General features: G+C 33.7%; 2 protein-coding genes across 3 annotated transcripts; both read left to right on the top strand.

Moving 5' to 3' along the window:
* The first annotated feature begins 344 nt into the window (after window positions 1–344).
* Window positions 345–1,029, top strand: LOC122566777. Its single transcript, XM_043724488.1, has 2 exons — window positions 345–506; window positions 715–1,029. The coding sequence occupies exons 1-2, from the start codon at window positions 432–434 to the stop codon at window positions 874–876; spliced, it is 237 nt and encodes a 78-aa protein (XP_043580423.1). The 5' UTR covers window positions 345–431; the 3' UTR covers window positions 877–1,029.
* A 3,574-nt stretch (window positions 1,030–4,603) lies between these two features.
* LOC122566772 lies at window positions 4,604–24,757 on the top strand. 2 transcript variants are annotated; one of them, XM_043724478.1, is made up of 28 exons: window positions 4,604–4,761; window positions 7,102–7,560; window positions 7,917–8,270; window positions 8,630–8,801; window positions 8,967–9,245; window positions 9,629–10,699; window positions 11,712–11,861; window positions 11,978–12,370; window positions 12,570–13,322; window positions 14,008–14,099; window positions 14,325–14,473; window positions 14,921–15,031; window positions 15,748–16,092; window positions 16,611–16,825; window positions 17,048–17,160; window positions 17,347–17,491; window positions 17,644–17,747; window positions 17,837–18,012; window positions 18,147–18,433; window positions 18,550–18,757; window positions 18,882–19,065; window positions 20,510–20,722; window positions 21,143–21,268; window positions 22,054–22,215; window positions 22,563–22,712; window positions 22,939–23,170; window positions 23,790–23,969; window positions 24,404–24,757. In XM_043724478.1, the coding sequence occupies exons 1-28, from the start codon at window positions 4,687–4,689 to the stop codon at window positions 24,538–24,540; spliced, it is 7,035 nt and encodes a 2,344-aa protein (XP_043580413.1). In that variant the 5' UTR covers window positions 4,604–4,686; the 3' UTR covers window positions 24,541–24,757. The 2 variants fall into 2 exon arrangements, with proteins under 2 accessions (XP_043580413.1, XP_043580414.1); XM_043724479.1 differs by lacking the exons at window positions 11,712–11,861; window positions 11,978–12,370; window positions 12,570–13,322.
* Window positions 24,758–24,788: the final 31 nt, after the last annotated feature.

The following is a 24,788-nucleotide window of genomic DNA, read 5'->3' as shown; positions in this document are numbered from 1 at the left end:
ATTGTTCGATCAGTCATGTGAGTAACTGTATTTTATTTGTATAACAAATGAAAAGATTACACTACTTTCGTTTAGTATCACCATCTCTATCTCTATTTTATTTCCTTCTATCTCGTTTCTTCCTATCGCGTTTTAAAATTTTTCTCATAATATAATGTAATTATATTTGAACTTGTTATTCGTATCCTTGATCCTGGCTATTTAATGGCGATAAGGTCGGAAAAAATGTATCATGCGTATGTTCGATAATGAAAATAGATGTGAAGTCGGCGAAATAGTTTATATCGAGATAACGTATTAAATTACGTTTTTTATTTCTGCTTGCATGATGCAGTATATATAAAATCCATTTCATTGGCAAATAACGTACTTTGTGGAACGGATTAAGAGTAGATTCAACAGATTCGAGTAGCGAATTACAAGCGGAAGTCATGGCTGTTATCAAGCTCTCTGTAGTCCTGCGGTGCAGCATTCTTTGTATCATCCTCTTTTGTGGATTAGTAGCCGTGCGTATTTCGTTAGAATACTTTCAATTATACAGAATATTTTAATAATTGTCATACATAAATTTTGTCATTTTGTATAATATATAAGACGATAGAGATACATAAGTTGCTATGCTAGATGAGTCGAGGAAATAGACATATACGTTAATGAGTTCATTAATTTATGTGGAGTACATATGACAGCATGTTCTAACTTAATTATTTCTAGGGGGAAGTTTATCCTTACCCAGGCGACTGTAGAAAGTACCAGCATTGTGATGGTAGCGGCTGTTTCGTTTTGGAGTGTGGCACAGGGACGGAATTTAATCCAAACATCGGCACCTGCGACTATCCTCTCCAAAATCGTCAGGATTGTATGCAACGTGGATAATATGTGCAACAACAATTTGAAATATTTATAGAATATATCGCCATATCAAATATATGTATTCCTTTTTTACGAACAAATGTACCAGCGAGAGAATGTGAGAAGTGAAACAATTTAAAGAAGTGGAATAATTGAATAAAATTTATTTTCAATTCACATCAATAATTATTTCATATTCTTATTATGGTTTCAAATTTTTCGACAATTAAATCGTACATAATTTATGTATACCGTGTGTATGAACTTACTTATATACATATACACTTTCGGTTAATTGGGATATATTGCTTTAGAGATAATTATCGACTTCATAAAATTTCAATGTCTCGGCGAATATTACACATATCTTCAACGATTAAATATAATTATCGATGAGCAATATTATAATACGAGTATCTGTCGCTGACAATTACTAATTTAGCAACGAGTGCCGGAAGTGCTATGCACGCTGGCTACTGCTCGCAAAGAGCGCACAGTCTACAGACGACCTTTGTTCGTGTATCAAGTAGATAATCGACCAAATAGTTTATAGCACATAAAAAAAAGAGGAAAAAATATTCGTCTAATAATTTTGCTGTTTATTCACTGAAACGTGATCTTCACGCTGACAGTTTATCCGGAACAAATTGATCATTAGTGTACTGTACAATTAAATATAACAAATACAACAGTCATTTTGCATGCAAGAGGATGACATCTCGATCGTTGATCTTACTGTGTGTATTATGTTTCTGTTTCACTGTGTCGACCGCTAAGAGAATGAAAGTGGTAATGAAAGTCTTTTTGTTATTAACAATTATTGCTGATATGATCGTAACTTTTCTTTATTTTGTACTCGTACAAATTTACACTGTGTCTACGCAACTGTATATCTAATTCTGTTTATGCTTTTAAAGCATATTGATGTCCATTCCTTTTCGCAACTGCTATTGTTATCTTATTCCCGGGTATTTAGAGTAATCTTCACGTTTACTTCTTGTCATTTCAGGATATTATATCGCTATAGATTCTATGTCGTAGTCTTTTTCATTATTTTTACTGCCTATTACTTTTACTTATTCGTAAAATATATTCACCTTATATTAATCAATTTATAACCATTAGAAGTGGTTATACTTGCGTAGGGTGCTACTCAAATTTTTAATGATATTTCGACGTTACAAGATTTCTAATTTCCTCAATTAATAGAAAAGCAAAATTATCATTAAAAATTGTTTTATTATATACCATAGTATAGTATTGATAATTGAGTAATATTTATCAGCTTCCTCTTACATCACAAATTTTTTATTACGTAAGGTCTATGTTATGCTGATAGCATAGACCTAAAGTTATTTCCTAGTATCTGGTTTTCCTTATTTCAACATAATTTTATCTACATATGTTTTTATTCCATGAATTATCCTTAACGTATCAACTTTCAAATGTATTTAACTGTCACAATCATTTGTTCCGAATTTTTCCACTTGTTACATATGGTGAACGAATTTATAAAAATATCTTAGGATTTACGAATGTGTAGGAATTATTTATAAATGATTGCTTTCTGATGAGTTCTGCTCCACAATTCTCTCACCAATTATACTTACAATAAATACATGTATTATACATAAATAATTACAATTAAAGTAGTGTGACGTATATATTCCTATCTGAATAATATTAATTATAATATCAATATTAATTTTTTTAAAAGAGCCTGTATATATGCATATAATCCGTGAACAATAATCTTTACTAATATTCTAGCAATAATTTTTAATAATTTTTTAAGATGTAAATTAAATGTTTGCCAAAAAGACATGTAATTTGTCATCTTGACGTAACAAGGACATAATCAAGATAATATTACTGCAGAATTCCATTTATGTAAACTCGTTGAAGCAAGAACAGTTCATTTGACTGAAGTTTATTTCCTCCATTACTTATTACTCTTCCCTTACACACTCACATATAAATACAGGTTCAAATGAGTGGATACAACCGGTAGCAATTTAGTTAACCCAATCTCTTGCTCTAACAGGCGAAAAGATTCTTAATATTTTAAGAAATCCTTCCGCATATACGTCGTACATAAGATGGGAAATTATACATATCAACGATGATTTTTCTATACTTTTCTCAAGCTTAGGAAATTTGCTCCGAATAAGAAACACGATTGGATCAAGTAATCGAACATTAATTAAAATTTTGTTTCGATAAACAGAGTTCAGATAAGTGGAGTTCTACCGTACTATTTCTTCTTATGAATATTCTTAATGCTTTATCTCCAACCATAATTTCTATCATTGCACTTGTTTATTCACAGGAAGGGAAAGAATTCGACGTGCTACCATATCCAGGAGACTGTACGAAATATTTGGTATGTCGGAAAGGCGTGTGCAACTTAGGAAGTTGTATGTCCACTTACGTGTTCGACCCTGCGGCCGGCACCTGTTCACATCAGGCACGCGGATTCGTCGATTGTGGTCTTCGTTCGCCAAAGAAGTATAGCCCCTCCTGGTGAAATAGCAAGGCCGTAAAATCAGTCGAGCAGAAAATTAGAAATGTTTCGACTGAGGAAACGGCGACTTAAAGGATTTTGAGGGAGATATTGGGAGTGGCATCGATCCATTAGCGATGCAAGTTTAAATCTCAATTTCGACGAGATTCGAAGATTTTCAATGCTGGAAACGAAATGCGAATCATTTTGTATATAATTTGATATGTAAAACTTTTTCAAGTCCTGTCAGTTTTTAATGTTGAGTCTGGGGATCTGAAGTTATATCAAGTTTTCAGTCCTCAAAGTTCTGATGAATCTTAAAACGTTTCAATCGTATATTGCTAGTAGTATTATAGTATTTATATTATACACCTATAATATCGAAAATAAAATTACGATATTATATAAAATATGATATATCGAAAAGCCATGTATAATATACTCGTATAAAGTATTAACTGTAACCGCTAAGTTTTCGAGTCTTTGAAGCTAAATCTGTCAAAATCACTGAGAACAATAATCAACACTCATCAAAATCTTAAAGACTAACGAAGATCTATAGTTCATGATTTTCAAACGTTCCAAGTATCGAATAATATTTAAATGGATTCGAGGTATTGTACGATATATCGTTGTCTATGACATGACAATTAGTGACCTAGCTATTTCATCATCAGGACTCTATTTCCGCCGAAGAAGCTTAAAAGATCGATTCACTCGAACGATCATTCGTTCATCTACCATACATCTGCTTCATGAAAATGTAACACGACTAGAATAAACCCGTAAAAAGAAAGAAGTGAATCATCATCTCCATCTCTTTCTCCTTTTGTATTTCCGCTGGTTTAATGTTTGCAGCTACACAGTCGGCCTCTTTATCAGCCCTCGTGTCTGATCGTTGTCAACGAGGGCCAATTTGTTCACTCTGGAGTCAATTGGCAAACAGTTCTGTGTGCACTCGCTTTATTAGCATGTTGATAAAAGCACGTTCGTTCGTCTTCCTTCAACCCAACGCAACCAAGTTTATCTCTTTTCCTCCAGTTGTGCCAGCCGGTCTCACTCGAACCGTTTCGATTATTCGTCATCTTGCTCGTTCCTTTGCGTCAGCCTGAGATTCTTTTTCCCAGCGGTTGATTTCTGCATTGACCCTCGACCTCTGCGACCGATAACCCTTTCCGCTCATCGTGGCGCAGCTCGTTTTCTCCGAAGAACGCCGACTATGTGCAGCTTCTGGGTAAGCATGGGACGCAATTGTGAACGCGAACTACAGTTTCATAAGGAAAACCGGGTCAGCTTGCCGTAATGCCAGCAGTATCGTCAAAGCGTCGAGGATGATGTCGCGGTATACCGGTCGTTTACTCGTTGTTCTAGCTGTTCTCTGTTTTGTCGTCGTTCTCACACACGCGGTACGTGCTCTTTCTCCCTTCTTCTCTTGTTCTTTACCATTGGATTGATACTTGGACGGTCACGTGATTTTAACACCTCACCGGAAGATCGTCGTCTGTTCCAAGAGCCGATTTTCTCTGACGTGGTCACGTGTACGGTACCGCTCGTTATTATTCGAACGACACGTCTATTAAATTATAAATTACTTTCTTTTTATTCTTATATTATTATTATATACAATGTAACGCATGGTAAATAATAATGCATTCATGTTTTGTTGTAATGTGACGTGATTGTGTATTATAATTATAATATAATTATTAGACCGCGGATGTCTATTCATTTATGGTGAATTTAAGGGTACTGGATTGTTTGGAAAATTTGTAATACTTTTGACAATCGTTCAATGGAGTTGGAATTATTTATTGCAGAATTATTTAGTTTCGTTTGCTAGAATATTGAAACTGTATAATCGAAGAGAAATATTACTTCTCGTTGAGATGAAAGATTTTATTCTTCACTAAAACGATACAGTTTGTATGTGTGGATCGATGAAAAGTATAGCATTATATGTTAATTGGACGGGCGTAATGTTTTTTCTGATTTTTATAAAATTCTTTTAATGGTAGAGAAATGTAAAAAAGGTATGTTGCTAAAAAGAACGAAAAATTTGACCGAAAAGATCTCACGAAATCATTTTGTACGTAGTATAAAACTAAGGAAAAAGTGATATACTTATGTTATTGTACCTAAAATTGTTTTTAAATTTCTCTACGAATCTTCCGAACAACGCGATATAAAAATGCAAAAATATATAAAATATCCAGTTATTTCTTACAAAATTCAATGGATCAAACAAACCTGTCTAGGCTTCATTTCGTTATTTTCCTTTGTAAAAATATGAATTTACATAAACTTTCGTAGACTGTAAAGTAAAATTGTTAGATTCTATTTTGATCGTATCATTAATTAAAAATTAACCAACATCCTAAACATCAATTATTTAAACAGTGCCCATTAATTTTTGAAGTCGTTCGAATAATTATGAACGGTAATGTATAAATATTGCGTATGATTTGAGAAAAGATTTTTTATTCCTGTCTTCCCCCTACACTTTTTTCTGGTACAGTTGAATAATTTTTTTCTGACTCGTTTTGGAGAGGTTTCTTTCGGTTTCTCCTTCTTGTCAATTTTGACGAAGTATTTAAAATAATTTGTAAGTAGTAAAAGACTGATAAAAAAAGTTTATCAAAAATTTTAAAATTAGTTATGAAATTTTTAAAATAGTTATGAGCAATTTCTGATGTTTTAATAGTTAGGCGTTTTCCTGTGAATTTGCTGTATTTGAAGCCAAGAATTGACAAATATGATAGTTCCGTCGAGTACCGAGCGAGAATATTACAAAGAATAAAATCTGATGTTCACAAAATGCTTATTTTACAATTAAACAATTAAATTAAGATACATGTAGTGTAAATTAAAATTTAATTCTTGAAAGAGATCTAAATCACGACGATGTGCTGTTTTACGTATACTTCTACGCAGTTCCTGTTTTTCGTTCGCACTGATGATCGTCATAGAAAAGAAGTAGCTTATTAATGTGTATTGACGAGATAAGCGCTGATAAGGTGGACGATAAAAGTAAAGAATGTAGTCGACAACGATTAAAACAGAAAAATATAACATAAGATGTTTCTGGTAGTGAATCTCAATGATGATTCATTTTATTCGTCCCTGTGATTATATTTTCTTAATAAAAAGCTAAAAGCAAAGTGTAATGTAGTAAGTGTAATAATATTTGATTTCACATAATATTGTTTCTTTGTGAACAGTTGTTATAGAGCTGGAAATTGATTAAGTGACATTAATTCAAAATTCATCAAGTTTGTAAATTGTATAATGTGGCGTATTTGATGTGTAATTTTTTAAAATACTTTATTATTATCTGACATGAATCTATCATTGTTTACAAAATATTTTAATAACAATATGTACATTTTTTTACGTATCTGTCTTAATGTCAAATCAAATTCTTATTAGTACATTATACATGTAATAATTAATTTAGGAAAATAAAAGATTCAAGCTGATCAGATTAAATGAGATTAATATTTGGTCTAAGGATTATTGCTCATCAATATTTTCCCGATTTTACAATTTCAGGCATATTACTATCTGCGTATATCTTCTTTCTTGTGGCAATACATTCCACGTTTATTACGTGCTTCTCCCATGTTAAAAGAATTAAATTTCCCATGTTAAAATAAGTTCAACATAAACATCGAAGGACCGCAGCAGTGTTAATGCGATATTTCATAATTTATTTCACACATTTTCCTTAATTTTTCATTTACAAATAGATCTACGATCGCAGAGAAATAACGACAAAACCGCCGAAACGAAGAGAGTCAGTGCTTCCTTGGTATACACCTGGCAAAGTCGATTCTAACGAAGATTTATCGCGTTCCCCAAAATGGCAGAAAGATCCAGAAAATCCTGCTTCCAGGGAACCGTATGTGATAGACGCTGAAGCAAAAACGTGGAGTCCTTGGAGAAGAAATCATGGAAGTGATATCGAGCAAAGGACAGAGATCGCAGATGATTCTCAAAGTACGACAAATTTTGATCAACATGCTGGTTCTTCCTTGGAGTACGGTCAGTTCGAGCAACAAGAAAATAAAAAACTTTTTCCGGATTCTGATGGTTTTGAAAAGGGAAAGGATAAAGGGGAGAAGCAGGAAGCCTCGAGAGGAAATGATTTCCAGACAACAATAAAGGATGACCAGGACTTTTACGAAGGAGTACCTGCTGATAGCACGGTAATATGTTCACTTTTTTCTTATTTAAATTCTAAACTTTAAACATTGCAAAAGGACTCTAGTATTTAGAGAATCTTCTCTTCCCTTAATGATATTGAAATATTATCTTATTCCTCTGGAGTCAATTGCTTAAATTCTACATTTTTAATATTAAGAAAAGATTTCAAGTTTCGGAAAACTCTACAATTTTTATAATCTATCTTTTATTTTCTGTCTTCGCTCTTATTTACCACGAATTACACTCGATCGAATAAACGATATATTCGATAAAACATTGGATTCTTTACAGAAAGAAAAATCTAAAGAAGAATATATTCTTTAAGAGTGTAATTGTAAGATTTGTATAATTTTTCCAGAAACCCCGGAAAGAAAAAATTCTTATTTCAACGATTCAAAAATCTACAGTAGCTCGATACGATGTTAAACGGGGTGTCCAATGTCCGGAACTCGATTCCACTGGGCAATTCGTGTATCCTCCTGATTGTAAATTCTTCGTAAACTGTTGGAAGGGTAGAGCTTTTGTTCAACCATGTGCTCCTGGTACCCTTTTCAATCCAGACACCTTGGAGTGCGATTTTCCGCACAAAGTCAAGTGTTACGGCGGAGAAGTGGCAGATTTTCCATCGAACGAGCATTTGGATTCTTCAGGAAGTCGCGAGCCATTGTTGTCTGGTAGTCATCAGGGTTACAGCGGGCACGGAAGACCGCAGGTCAGTAATTAATACCTCTAAATAAATAATTTGTTTAGTTGGTAAATGCTATCGACGATTGTTGAATTATTCAGATTAATTTGAAAAAAAATATTAGTATAAAATTAATTAGCTGAGACTTATTTCAGTCACTTTAAAAATTACAAAATATTAATTATAATGTTTGTTTTAGGAGAGAAGATTTAGTCTATTATATCCGTCAGTAATAATAGAACTTGATCATGATTACAAAAATTTACTGCAAAAATAAAAAAATTTTTATTTAAATTATTTAGGAGTAATTACTTAAAGATTGAAATGTTTATTTTCACAATATAATTTCTAAATAATTAGAAAGTGATATTAAGTTTTAATTACAGGAACCACGATGTCCACCATATATAACAGGTTTGATAGTACATGCCTCGGATTGCACAAAATTCTTACAATGTGTCAATGGGGCTACGTATATTATGGATTGTGGTCTTGGCACTGTGTTCAATCCTTCCACAAGTGTTTGTGATTGGCCACACAACGTAAGAGGCTGCGAAGGTAATAAAATATACAGTTATAAAAATATATTAGATTAAAAATTTAAATATAAAAGTTTGGAACTTCAGAGAAACGACATTTCTCGTGTGTATTAACTCAATAACATAGACAATGAATCAATATTAAGAATTAATTCAAGAATATCAATAACCCTTTGGCAAATAGATGCTCTAAAATCTAAAGAAGAGGTTACGACACCAATGGTTCCTCCCGATTACGAAGACTATGGAAACGGAAGACTGCAATCCCATACAACTGAACAGCCGAGGAAAATCTCTTGTCCTGTTGATTATACAGGATTGCTGCCCCATCCAGATACATGTACGAAATTTCTTCAATGTGTGAAAGGTGGAACATTTATCATGGATTGTGGTCCTGGTACAGCCTTCAATCCTGCAATTTCTGTCTGCGATTGGCCGTACAATGTACCTGGTTGCAGCAAAGGTATACTAAATTATTATAAACCATATTATAAGTACTTTAATATTATTCCGTTATCATATTGGTATTATACTAATATTATACCACTATATCAATTTTACCAATATTAATATAATATCCTAGTATTCACAAGGGATTGGTCCGTTTATTAGAAGAATGGCATATTTCGAAAATTGTCAAATTCGAGATATTTGTCAGCATTGATTCTAAAAGTTATACTATTTAATTTTATTTATAATTATTATTTGTTATTTTACCTATCGTTATTTTATTTAATAAAATTATACTACTTAATTCGTCAATTCAAAACTATTTCAACCCCCTTTTTAATAGTAAACAATACTCTCCTATAAAGCACAATAAACATACAATTTATTTTAACGCAGATAAACCATCGCAAACGCAACACTCAGTCGGTTCACAAACCACCTTCAAACCCTGGTCGTCCCACGGTTCCACAGACTCCGGTACTTGGCAGTATACTAACCATCACAACCACACATCACAGGGTCATTACAGACCAGGTTACTCACACGGTTATCCCAATCATCCAGTAACAATAACTCCTTCAGGAACAGATTGGGATTCTTTAAGACCGACGTGGATACCAAGCTGGAAACCAGGTGCTTGGACGACTGCCATGCCACCCTATTCTCAAGGCCAACCTCCTACTAATACCAACACACATTATGGATCTTCTAATGAACACCATCGGCACAAAGGTCATAGTCAATGGGGTCATACATCAAGTTCAGGCTATCCACACTTCCAATGGCACCATCACAATCACGGACCGATTGATCAGAATAATAATAATAATAATAGGCCTTATCATCATTATCATCATCACCATCACTATCCGCACGGACCAATTTATGATCCCAATAAAAACACTGAATCACAGCAGCCTGCGCCTCCAAACGGTCACTCGTTTCCTCAAAGACCTGGAGACCAAGAAAGTGAGACTGGAAGCTGGCATTCTAATCACGGATATCAACACGAGCATCATCATTATCATCATAATGACAAAGGTATATCAGAGGCTGTTCCTAGTTTTCCATGGAATGGAGAAGAATCTGGTCAACAGACGCAACAGCCTCCTTTTGATCAGACGGAGGATCATAAGACTTTCGATGGAAGATTTGATTATTCTTCTAATAGAGATCATGTTAATGTGAACCAAGGCCAAGAGTTCACACCTAACAGGCAGGAGTATGGGAGAAGTGGTCCTGAATTCCCTCAGTCGGGATCTGATCAAACAGTCATCCCAAATGTTTACGCTGATGGTAACTCTCAATCGTCAGTGAATGACAATTCCAGATTCAATGTACAAACTGTGGAGAATAGGACAAGCTGGCAACCAATACCAACAGGAAATAGGTTTAATCTTAGCAGTTGGAGTCAATACGGTCCAGGACAGATGCCAAATCAGAATCAGAATCGACGCTGGGATCAAGGTGATTTTTAATTCTTTTTTCTTCAAACTTTGTGTCATGTGGATTGATTGACTGACACAGTGACTCGTAAAAGTATTTGTATGCTTACTATAGAAAATTTTTATGAATATATACCGTACGTTATACGACATTCATGAAATTTGCCACCCACTAGGTATATTGTGGATATTTTATATATCTTTGTATATTATCGTTCTGTACATTTGTACACTTTGAAATTTCCCATAAATGTATAAACAATCGCACTCTAGACACGATTATCGTGATCATATTGAATTTTAAAACGAATTTAAAAATGTATACAAAAGTTACACGCATATAGATACTGCGTACATATATGAGATATTTTATTTATTTTCTATTAATTGTTCCAATATTTGTTCGGCATTGTTATGTTCATTACTTAACGATCATTTGTTTATTCGCTTTTTGCTCGAATATTTTGCTTTCTGGAGCTTTCGAATGAAGCATGTTTAAGTGAAATAAAAATCCACATAGGGCCTGATGCATGAGGGTTGTTATTCTCGAAGCATGTTTTGTTGCATTATGAGTATGAACATTTAATTCTTATTTGTCATTGAACGTCATCCACTAAAATAAAAAATCTTGCGACTAAAAAGTTTAGGTGAAAACGTTGGGACGGTATTACACGTAGGTTAAAAACACATCTAAAGGAATTCTCTTGCAATAAGTCGTAAGTAAAATTATAATACTACAACTCATTACCATAATCTTTATTTCGGGCGAATCGAGACGTTGATCGATGTTACGATTGCCATAAAGCAGGTAAATATTTTAACAAACTATAACAAAATAATATAATTATTTAAACTTTATTTATACTTTTTTTTTATAACAAATCACATGATTGAATGAAGATGTCGGAAAGAGGGGAAACAAACAACATACGTATTTGTCAATATATTGCCTTGCTGGGTGTTTTGAAGTTGTTACTGTCTCTGGGTAAGTAACATAAAATAATAAACAATTTTAAGAATATCTTTTCTTTCAGGTCCTATTAACGAGGATGGCAAAGTTCGTGATTGGGGATCTAGAACGGATATTTATCAGAGCACAGCTGATAAGCAAGCAGATTCAAAGTTAGATGCATGGGCGTCGAAGATGAATATTTTTCTGCATGGTAAAGGGCAACACGGACCAGGTAGGGTACATTTTAATGTACTTTAGCCCCTTGAAGTTCCAATAGCATTTGACATTTGAACAGTTCGTAACAAAACGGACCTTCCCTCTGTATAATTTTATCAATTTTTATTGTAGGAGTAAAAACTGTTTCGTTCAATTCAACGAAACTTTCTTATCCAAATGGCATATACGTGAATATAAATGGCACAAGAGGCCATTTTATCACGAAGGAAATCGAGGTGAATCAAGGCCATTCGAAAACGAAAACTTACAGGCCTAATGATCTTCGTGGGCCGAATGAATTCAGCAAAAACGATGAGAATCTCTACGTTAACTCTCAAATGACGAATTTTGATCACATACCACCTGCAGTTCTTCAACCACCACCTATTACTTCAGTTAATCATCCACCTGAATCCAACGACGAGTCACAAACTCAAAATACATATTCTTACGGGAATGATCCTCGAGGTCCAAAATTGACGAGTTACATGAATTTTACGAGTTCTGGAGATTTAGCAGGATCTGGTAATATTTATTTTTAATTCGTTAATCTTTTCATGGTAATATAAATCAATAACGTGATTTCTCTTTATTGTTGAAAATCAATTAGAATTATAAAATTCGTGGATTATTATTTTTAATTCTCACTCTTGATGTAAAGATAACACGATACAGAAACGTCAAAAAACCTGAAACATGGTAACAAATGGTCTCTATTTAACAGGTGCTAATTACAACCACGTGTTCGTGCCGTCATCGAATCTTCAGCCACCATATCCAACTCTCAACTGGTCCTTGCCGTTTCCGCTTTTAGTAAATTTCTCACGAAGCGATAATTATTACCCACCAGTACCATCTATCTATTTGCAACCGCCATATGAACCTGTTCAGACAAACAAAACGTTTTCCATTGGTTGGCAACATCCACCTGCTCCATCCTTCGAACTTCAGCCACCGCTCGTCGAACCAACAGACCACGATTTTAATCCAAATTTTACAATCAGGAATCAGCTGACTCCTCCAAATTTCATATCAAACGTCACTGGCCAATATCCACTCGTTCCATCGAGTAATCTCGAACCACCGTACGAAGAATCCAGTGATCGAACCAGCGATTTGCCTTCCACTGTCAGTAGTACGACTCGACGAATTCCAGAGACGTACACGTCAATTTCACCGCAGAAGAAAAAGAAGAGCACCGATACAGCTGAGGATAAAATAATTACCACGACTGATTCGAACCTGCCTACTGTGTGGATAGAAAATGAAAATCCTCCGAGCAACGATTATTCAGATATCATTGAGCCTGATTACGAACCTGACGTGGACGTGTTGGATGAGAAGAAAGTTTGGAAGCCGGTATTGGTTTATGAGAATAAAACTCAGGCTGTTACCGAGTCTACCGCTGTCATGAAAATTAATAAGAAGAATTCGGATCTAGACCTTTTTAACATTGAGGCCGCTCCGTTTGAAGAAAGTAAGTTTAGTGTTGATTTATAGGTCGCGGATTTTTATACATTTATGACGAATTTAACAGCGTAAAAATTCAGAGACGCATGTAACATGCAAAAATGTATAAAATATTCAAAGGGAAGTGTTTGTCATGATTTCCAGTAGACGAAACGAATTGATGTGTAGGTTTCATTTCACTAGACCTATTCGTAAAAAAATGAAATTGTATAAAAGTCCGCAGTCTATTGATTCATGTCTTTAAAGAAGATTACAGTCGTTTCAACTAGAAATTCAGCAAGATATAGGTAAGTTTTTGATCTACATTTTATACAGTTGAGTTTCTTACATAATTGATTGGCTTTTGGCATGAGTTGCTTTCGGAATGATCTTCTGACATTGCGCTTGAAACAATTTGAAATTTTAATAACATTCTAGTGCATATGATAGTTTATAAGTTGATTATTTAATTTTTTTGTTTCGGTAATTTTATTCACAATTAATATACCGAGACAAAAAAAAAAAAAGAAAGAAAATGGAAGAATTGACACATATCGCGTTATACTTGTGGGATATTTTAAATAATACTGTCGATTAATCTAAATACAGAAATTTTTGACTATGTATTATATTCTTAAGAATAATAAGGTATAGTTGTTCCAACGTTTTATAAATCACAATGCAATACTTAAAGTGGAAATATTATTTTACAGAAGAGCCACCATTCCCATCGTACTACATTCCACCAGTAGAACCGATAGATCACTCGAAAAAGACTACTTTGCCAACACCAATTTCCGGCCAGGTATGATTTAATAGTATTTTTATCGACATTACGATCGTTATTATATAAATATTTTATTCTTGAGATACAGCATGTAATTAATTTTCAACGTATAAAACAATATTTGCTTCTATTATGCGTTTTGTTGCTGTATGGTTAAGTGGAAATATCTTTTTCAAATTCTACGAATGTCTTTCAACTTGTGAATATATCCTATTCTTAGTAATATAATTTGCGTATTCTCAGGTGATTCGACTTAGAGGGGGTTCTGGTCCTCACGATGGATATGTCGAAGTTCAAGGCACGAATCCTGGTTGGGGAATCGTTTGCGATGCGAGGAACAGCTGGACTTTGAAGGAAGCACATATTGTATGCAAACAACTTGGATATTACAGGTATTTTATAATATACATTCAAATTGATAAAATTTATTTCCCATTCTCCTTTCATATTTATCTAAATTCTGAGGTACTGAAAAATATTCCTGCGATATAATTCTATAAAAATTTTGTTTATTTTGTATTTTCCTCTTTACACTAATTTAGGTTGCACAGCAGTGAAAATAACTTCTGCATTTATAAGAATTATATAATTATAATAATAATAATTCTGATTTTATTTCGCGTTCTTTATCACGCTCGTTTATATTGCGTATGTATATCATCAATTTACATTAACATTCTCCGTTTTCAAAAATTCTTCGATATATCGCATATAGTATAACGATGTACCTTGTAAGAATAATTTGTCGAAATGTATGTTGCTCATATGAAATTCTGCAACAACATGGAATACATGAATGCGTGAACACGAAGTGATAAAAATTCCATTGTTCTTTACAGAGGCGCCGAGATGGCTTGGCAAGGGAGAAGTACTCGAAACGGAGTGCCAACTTGGATCGCCGCAAATTCTGTCTCGTGTCAAGGCAACGAGGGCAAATTTCAATCGTGCAAGTAAGGCGCCATGTCGATGACGGTTCTTTACTATCTTTTTCAGATAAGAAATTTCTGACGTCGCTGATATTCCAAACAAATATTGCGTAAATCGTTGAACCCTGTTACGAATGATACGTTCTTAGAAATTTCGAGAGAACATTTTTGAAAATGTAATCTGGAATTGAGAAATTTCATTGCTGAGTTGTTAATTTCGACAAAAATTGTTTATTTAGAAGACAGATTTATTGCTTGTAGTTCTTATGTCTACAGTGCTTGTTTCGATTTTATGACGTTTTATTGCGTTAAAAATTCTCTGTTTAGATTTGACGCGATAATGGTAGTAATTATGGATGAATTTTAAATATTACATAACTGTGAATGCAATATGTTTAGTTGTTCCAGTATCAAGACTGGGAACATTTTTGAAATTGCTTCTTGAAGATAAAATTCATTTTTCATGTCCATCTTAACAGCGTATTGCAATATTTAAATCATATTATCAGGGTAACTCTATTTTTAAAAACTTCTTAATTTTAGGTATTATAATAAACGAGGAACAACTCTACATATAATCGATATGTCTAAAACAATTTATATAATTCTAAATCAATCAAATTGATCCTAGATTTTTGCAATTTGCTTTTCTCTATGATCTCATCGATGTACCGAACATTTATTATTAAATATACATTTCTCGAACCAATAACACAAAAATTTTATTCTTCATCTTCCAGATTTACTCATGAGCAAAAATGTCGCGTGGAGAGGGACGCGATTGGTGTAAGATGCGTACTAAATCGCATTTCTCACTGTCGTAAGGATGAGATACCATACGAAGGACAATGTTATCACCTAGCTGAACCGGAGAGTGGTTTAAACCACGAGGAAGCGTTCGATTATTGCATGCGAAGACAGTCACGACTCATCGATATTACCAGCCAAGCGGAGAACAATTTCATTTCTGAATGGGTCTTGCAAACGCGACCGAAAGTCACGTCGATAATGACTTCCGGCGTTGGTCTCACTACTCTGAATCGTACCCTGTGGCTTTGGGAAGATTCTTCTCGCGCGAAATTTAGGTACATTATTTATTTTGATTTTTAAAATTACATTTCATCCAATAAGGGTCGATATTTTTTCATCAAATGACCAAGTTCGAGAACGTCGTTTACATCGAATTATAATACAGTTTATAAATTCCTGTAAGAGTTTGCAATTTTTCGAATTCTGAATCCTCATCAAGCCTTCTCGCCTGAAATTTCAAAATCTTGAAAACTTTCTTCATATACATTTGGTATCTTCCTTAAAAATTTTTGCCTACATGTATTTTTTGATAATGATTTGCCATTCTTTTCAAACGTATAAGTACACTGTATAACTTGCGTTATCAAGTCAATCCATTGTCTTATCATTCGTAAAATTTAAATCAAAATTAAATAGATATTTTTTAAGACCGTAAGTTAAAAATTTTAGAATGTGTACATGTTGTAGTTATTGCGATATTTATTTAATTTTGAAACGAGGAATTAAACTACTTCACAGATATGAACATTGTACCCACAGTTGTCGACATCTTATAGCAATTAATTGTAACTAGGTTTACGAAATGGTGGCCTGGTTGGATGGAGGACGAGAAACACCCTCCGTCCGCGGGTATTCGCCCTCTTTGTATCGTAATGAAGCGCGAATTTCCATGTCACGAGAGGCCAGACTCGTCTTGCCTTGCTGATTACTTCTTTTGGGATGCCGAGGACTGTGCCTCCTCTGCTGAAGGTCACTCCTACATTTGCGAGAGGCCCTACGACGACATTGGTACGAACTTTACTTTTTAATTAATACTTTAACTCGCCTCTTGATTCTCAATTAACTATTCAGTCGATGATGTATATGGAAATTTACACGGTGAAAGAACTTTTTTAATTAAAATAAAATTATTATTATTATTTTTACGAATTATTATAAATTAATATTTATTTCTGTTCGTTAATTATTTCTCTCTGTCAATCATATTTACTTTTTATTCATTCTTTTTAGGTTGCATTTATGGAAAAGGAAATCAGTATGCTGGAACTGCGAATGTGTCAGCGTCAGGCAAGGATTGCTTGTCATGGAGTGATCCGAGAGTTGCTCACTCACTCGCAATTCATGTTAGTTTTTATATCCGTTACACCTACTCCCACAATATTTTATATTTTTCTACTCTTCTTCATTTAAATCTGAGAAACTAGAAAAGATTCTTTCAGATACTTAATCATACGTTATATTCTTTTACGATTTATCTTTCCTCTATGATTACAACGTACGAGAGAGTTACAATATATTGTGTGTCTTAGGTTCTTAATCAAGATGTGCGAGAAAAATTGAAAAGCCACAATTACTGTAGAAATCCAAATCCGAACAGAGAAAGTAGGCCATGGTGTTACACGGGATCACGCGGAGAGCAAGAGCATTGTGATATTCCAGCCTGTGGAAATACAGGTGTGCTTTGTATAATAAAATTTCCATGACACTACTAGTTTTCCGTTATATTAATTTCTAATTTTCGTTGCTAATATTATGCTCAATAATTCTTTATATCAGGTCTATTTGTACGTCTTATTTTTAACGTCTACGTTCAATTGTTTCTTCAGGTTCTCAGAGATCACTTGCAGCAACGGGTCGATGCAAGCCTAAGCATTTCGAATGTATGCCAGAAGAGTGTATTCCTTCACCATGGGTTTGCGATGGAGAAGAAGTACATAATATACCATACTAAAATAGAATCGAAATTAAGTAACAGTGGTATGAATTAGCAATATATATTGACTATCGATATATTTCAAGGATTGCACAAACGGAGCAGACGAGAGAGATTGCGTTTCACACATGGACTTTTTTCAAAAGTATTCCGAGCACAAATTAGAAGGGTACGACGTTCAAAAGTGGTTGAACACACCGTTGAAGACGTGCGCCCTCAGATGCAAAGAGGCTGATTTTACCTGCCGATCCTTTGCACATAAGTAAGTACAAGGTTAATAGCCGCTAAGTCTAAATTTGCCATAGTAGGAACAATTGAACTTTAAAAATTGCACAATATGTATATAAACATACAGTGTACAATTTTTAATATTTTAAAAATGTATTTTACTCCCAGGGCAGCAGGAAATATTTGCCTGTTAAGCGACAGCAACGTGGGAATGACAGGATCCTTGCAACCAAACAAGGAATATGATTACTACGAAATGAAGGATAGAAGCATCGATTGCAATGGAATGTTCGTGTGTGAGAATCGCAAGTGCATAAATAAAACACAAGTGTGCAATGGAAAGAATGACTGCAATGATCGTAGCGATGAAAGCATTTGTACCGTAGAAAATTTAGATTATCAGATTCGGCTGGCTGGCTCGGAAAATGATTACGAAGGCAGAGTTGAAGTTAAAAGTAAGTAAATCGCTGTGCATTGAATTTTACGCTGAAGATGATCAAGTATAAAAATTTTCTAAAAGATTTACCTATTTTAAAATCAACCCTTGACTATACGTAAAAAATTTTTGCAGTTTTGGGTGTTTGGGGACAAGTGTGCGACGATGGGTTTGGAATGATCGATGCCGAAGTAATTTGCAAAGAGCTTGGTTTTGGTCTTGGTGCTCTGGAAGTTACGCCGGGGGGATTCTTTGGAAATATGAATCCAGCCACCAGATTCATGGTAGATCAATTGAAATGTCGAGGCAACGAGACTTCTTTACGTGAATGCGATTTTGATGGGTAATTTTAATTTAAAAGATCGTGAAATACCCTATATACATAACTTAGAAACTCTAGCAAATTTGATTAAGTAAAAAATTCAATTGTTTGAATTTTTAAATAAAAATTCTGATTCATTTCGTAGCTGGGGTGTGCATAATTGTCAACCAGAAGAGGCAGTAGGTATCGTCTGTAAGACTGCAGTTAATACTTGTCAGGAGGGTCACTGGAAGTGCGATAAAAGTCCGGCGTGTATTCCAACCGCGTTTATATGCGACGAGGTTGTCGACTGTCCAGATGGTTCCGATGAGAGTGCTGAACATTGCGACGTGAGTAGAATTAGGAATCTGTAAACGTAAATTTTGATATTAAAAAATTTGGACGTTTATTGGAAGTTACTATTTACGTCTCTTATAAACATTTATACAAAGATATTTTTTTCCTTCGCGTTATTTATTTTTTCGTACTTCATTCATCTTGTCTTCTTTCGTACAAATTGTACGGTTCATTCATCAATAATTTTATTGTTAATACAGCTTGTAGAGGTCTTATTGCCCATAGCAATTTTCTTAATCAGCACAGAAACTTTACGCGTTAAAAAATACCGGTAAACCTGCTTTCGATATAATATTATCTGCGACCATAACAAACTTTTGCAAAAATAAAAAGCAAAAAAAAAAAAAAAAGAAAATATAGCTTATCATCCTCCGATAGAGAAAAATGTACTCTAGAAGACTCATTTTATTTCAAATCGATATCTTAATTCGTTCCGGACATATAACTTCTCGATATAAGATTAACATTGGTTATAGAAAAACTTTTATAAAATGATAAAAAACCAATAACTTATCATGCTCAGCAGATAGAGGAAGATATGCTCTTGAAAATCCATTTTGTTTAAAATCGACACTTTAACTCGTTCCGGAGATATAACGTTTTAAAGTATACTGTACAAACATATGATATGAATGGGGTTTAAAATCCTTGGAGACGGTGTGACCTACTTTTTTTCGTGGCAATGCGTACGCCCGCCTGGCAGTAGCAAAAAAGCGGCCTAGACGTCTGTCGCTGACCAGCGCACGTGGTCCACTCGTGGGTCAGGTCAGTGAAGCGTGCGAGTGAGACAGAAGAATAAAGCGGCAAAAATTACGCCTCGCTTTGAACGGCGATATCTCAGGAATGGAAAGTCGTGTCGACTTGAAACAAAAAGCATTTTAAAGTGGAAGCTTCTTCGCTTCTTACAACGTCGGTGGCACTGTTCTGTGACTCTGTACGTGAAATTGGCAGGAGATTGAAAAATGAGTTTGATAGTATGATTGATTTGGTACGACGAATCAATTTTGAGAGTAATATTGGCGAGAAATATGGATTGCCTGTATGTTTTCGCAAAATATGTTGTATCACGATGGTTTGTAAGTGTAGAGGTTGGAATAGTAGCTGGGAGTTTTAATTTAGACGAGTTTTATTCGCTTCGAATAAGGTAGTGAGTTAAGATTCTTTTTCACTTAGGGTTTTATTAATTATCTATACGTTTTTGAAAATGTTATGTTCTGATATTCTTTCAAGTATTAAATTTAGAGTATTAGGAGTTTTAATTCAGATGGTTTTTACAATATTTCAATACAACAGCGAATTAAGATTCTACCAGATTTGAGATTTTATTAAATAAGAAGAAAGAAAATATTGATGTTGCATATACGGACATTAATAATGTTTTTATAGAATTGTATTAATCGTAACTTTTAAAAACTTTTGCGTAAATGTTCATTTTAGGCACCATTCGAGATACGTTTAGCGAATGGAAGTTCGCCTCTCGAAGGAAGAGTCGAAGTTCGTCATCATGGTATATGGGGTACCGTTTGCGACGACGATTTCTCGATTGCAACTGCTACGGTGATTTGTAGATCCTTGGGATACGGTGGACCTGCAACTTCAAAGAAAGACGGCTACTTTGGTCCAGGAGAAGGACCAATTTGGCTGGATGAAGTAAGTTTTGTCAAACGAAGAACAATGTTGGAAGCTTTTTAATTATCACCATATTCTAATATATATCAAATAAATTCCAGGCATTTATTTCTATCAATTATCAATTAATTTTTTAGCTTCTTTGTTACTAAGTCTTTTCTACATTTATACTATTTCATATCGAATAATATTTTCCAAGAATAGTTTCATTCGCCTCAGTGTACATATATTTATATTTTCCTTCTACCGTCTTTAAATTTTTACTTTCTTATCGCTACTTACATAACTGTACAATTTAAAAGATAGGAATATTTCCTCGTTGTTACTAATTTGCTCCATATTAGTACAAGGTGTTGTTAGTTTGTAAATTGTAAATATTCGCAATTTAAACTTTCCCCTTCGTGTTTAATTTTATTTAAGTGTAGCATTTTTCGGATTAAGGTTTTCTGTTACGGAAACGAGACCCAGCTGTATCGATGCGAGCACAATCACTGGGGTCAACATAATTGCAATCACGACGAGGACGCAGGTGTGATTTGTACACCTGGAGACGTTAACGATTCCAAGGTAAATTGAAACATTCTCTCTCGACAGAGGCCGTAAATTCTAAGTCAGATCGTAATTTCCTTCGATGTATATTTAATCAAATCCTTTACCGGCTGTAGACGTTAAAGCGATGGCTGTGCTGCGAACAAATTAAAAATTAGTGAATCAATTCGTAATTTAATCTTATTTCTTGGCGTAGAGACTTATATGTAAAGTTAAATTTATATTAATAACTTGTACAATCAGACTTGCGACTTGCATTTTATAAAAGTAGCTGCAGAGACATTTACTCTTGCGTAGACAAGGTTCGATAGCTAAATTAAAGATTAGAAAATTAATTTAATTTTATTCTTTAACGTAGAGACTAACATTCATGATTTAATTTAAAAAAAAAAAAACAAATTTTATATACGATCAGAAGGAAACTTGGATTGTATAAAAATAACTTCATAAACATTTACTCCTATGGTAGGTAAAATGTCAAAGTTACTTAATACTTAGTTTTGTATAATGTAATATTAATTAATTATTAATTAATTTGACATATTTCAGTTTTTAATGTTATGATGTAATTTTATTATAATTTTCAAAGTTTGAAAGAAAAATACTCAATGGCTCAATCGGTGCTATGTTGTAATAGTAAACTATCGAGAGATTTGTAAACGATCGATAGCACACTTAATCTTAGTTCAATAAATGATGAGCTTACGCAACGATTATGAGGCTTGTTTACTTGAATCCTTGACCTTGATCATCTCCTTTGTCCGCTTGATCCACGAATGCAATCACCGAATAAATAATTGCAGTTGCACTGGGAGACTGTGTCGCGTTTGCCAGAGAAGGACATCAATGATATACTTCCGACCAATTGCGGTAGGCGATTTAAAGACTTCAACGAGGATGAGGATCTTATATTCGAAAAGGTGGTGCGAGGTAACATTGCACCGAAAGGATCCTATCCTTGGCAGGTACATTGGACTTTTTCCTTAGTCGAAAGAAGCTACGTTTTACTAACGTTAAACTAACAAATGTTAATTAACTTGCATTTTGATAGAGTATTCGATTTTAAATTTGAATCGATTCAAATTTGAATAATTCTGAATAATTTTACATTATTAAATTATGAAAACAGATTAATTCTAGATAGAATTTGCGTATCACAAATTTCTCTTCCCTTAAAATTTCTTTTCTTTTTACTGTTTTCCTGAATTTATAGAATTTATAGAATTAACTAGAAATATGAAAATAAATCTTTTTACACACAGTGGAATATTGTTATTGTAACTTTTTAACATTTTTTTGACAATATTCGTAGGCCAGTATACGTGTACGAGGACATAGTAGATCGAATCATTGGTGTGGAGCGGTGATTGTTTCTCCGTTGCATGTGCTCACCGCTGCACATTGCTTGGAAGGGTACAATAAAGGGACTTATTTCGTTCGTGCTGGTGATTACAATACAGAGGTAATTAAAACCTTTCATTCTGAGTGCTCCCTAGGTAAAAATTATTTATTAGAAAAATTATTAAATTAACATTAATTAGAAAAATGATTTAATTGACAGTGTTAACATTATGAAAGAAACACTACGCAATCTTTTAATTAAATAACTTTCATGTTAAAATATGCGTTCAAATCACGTTGGAATATATTATAAATACGTTTTGTAATGATTATGTGAATACGTAAAGATTACGGAAGGAACTGAAGTCGACGCCGATATCGAAGATTATTACGTTCACGAAGAGTTCCGTAAAGGGCATCGAATGAACAACGATATCGCTCTCGTGTTGCTGAAGAAACGAGGAATTCCTCTTGGCAAGAATGTTATGCCAATTTGCCTGCCATCCGAGAACATCGAGTATCCGGCAGGTCTTAATTGCAGCATTAGTGGATTTGGCAGCATCGAGACTGGGAAATCAAGTAAGTGGCGCGTTAAAGATATCATTAACCTGTTAAGTGGATGGTTTCTTAATTAGAAGTTCTTAATTAGAAATAAATTTTAGTTATATTGGACTCAAGTAATATAAATACGAAATAAAATATAAATACAAAGTGAATAAATTGTTAGATTCATGATAAGCCTTCTTTCTGAATGATAAACTATATATACCAGTAAGATAACAATCAATTAATTTCAATATTGAAATGCTCAGTAACGTGCAATTTAAAAAAATTATATTATATTATGTGTTCGAAAATAAAAATTATTTAAAAAGTATAGGAATATTAAAATTGCCATAATGTGTATTTATGTATCATAAGTGGTATAAAATATTAGAATTGGTAGTAATATATGGATCAACTATTAGGCTAAGGATTAAAATAAAATCACCAAGCGCTATCAAATTAAATTCCAGAGGTACGAAATAATATTAAACTAAATTCAGAGAAAATTTTAGCGTGAATCTTTTAACTATTGATACGAAATTATTTTTCCTCGCTTCAATGGATAATCAGCTTCAAATTGGGTCTAAAATAATTTTCTACGAACTCGAGGATTTCCTTCGAGACTGTAATATGTTGCTCGCTTGTTGTATAGCTCATTCCAAAGATCTGAGATACGGCTGGATACCGTTATTAGATCAGTCCGTGTGTCGTGCCGGACACGTTTATGGCGAGGGTGCAATCAGCGATGGAATGGTTTGTGCCGGATACCTCGATGAGGGTATTGACACCTGTGACGGAGACTCTGGTGGACCATTGGTGTGCTTACATAACGGTAATGTTACGAAAATTCGACAAATTAATGAAACTTTTCCATGTTGTATCCGATATAGAACGAAACGACTATTTAAAAAGTTCGTATTTTACATACATTTATAAGGCATGTTTTAAAAGTAATATTTTTAATAGTAAATACGTCTAGTTGAATGTTTATTGTCAAACCATTGTGTAGTTTATGAACAACAAATCAGTGAAAATGTATTCTGCTAAATCAAAGTTAATTGAATATTAAAAGTTGTACAATTTTTAATTCGAGTCTTCTGCTTTTAAGGAATGAATCTTTTATTAGAAAGACTATCCTGTTCCATTCGATCACTATGGTGGAATCAATATTTTATATAGTCAAATTGAATTCCGTATAACATTAGTAAAACATGTAAAATGTATTTATTAATCTTTCTTCTTTTTGTTTTTTTCCTTTCGATGTAGGAGCTTTCACGTTGTATGGACTTACGAGTTGGGGACAACACTGTGGAAGAGCCAATAAGCCTGGTGTTTATGTTCGGGTTTCTCATTATCGTCAATGGATCGATCGAAAAATTAAAGACTCTCTTGCAGGAAGATAGAAACTAATTTGGCGTTTCTAAAATTGTGCCACGATTTTATTGACAAAAATTGTTCCGCAAAATACCTGAACGAAATGTCTGCGATATTTGAATCGTATACTTATTAACATTGTAGATATAAGTTATTATACAGGATAATTATTATTACGTTAAACGTTATTAGTTATTTAAGTAGTCTGACTTTAATAATAATAAAGAATTTCTATAATTATTTGTACAATTTGTGTAATATATTAATTCTTCGTTAT

The sequence above is a fragment of the Bombus pyrosoma genome, linkage group LG4 (genome assembly GCF_014825855.1).
Source record: "Bombus pyrosoma isolate SC7728 linkage group LG4, ASM1482585v1, whole genome shotgun sequence".
Taxonomy (NCBI): Eukaryota; Metazoa; Arthropoda; class Insecta; order Hymenoptera; family Apidae; genus Bombus; species Bombus pyrosoma.
Note: the sequence above shows the minus strand (reverse complement) of the source record. Positions and strands in the feature narration are given on the sequence as shown.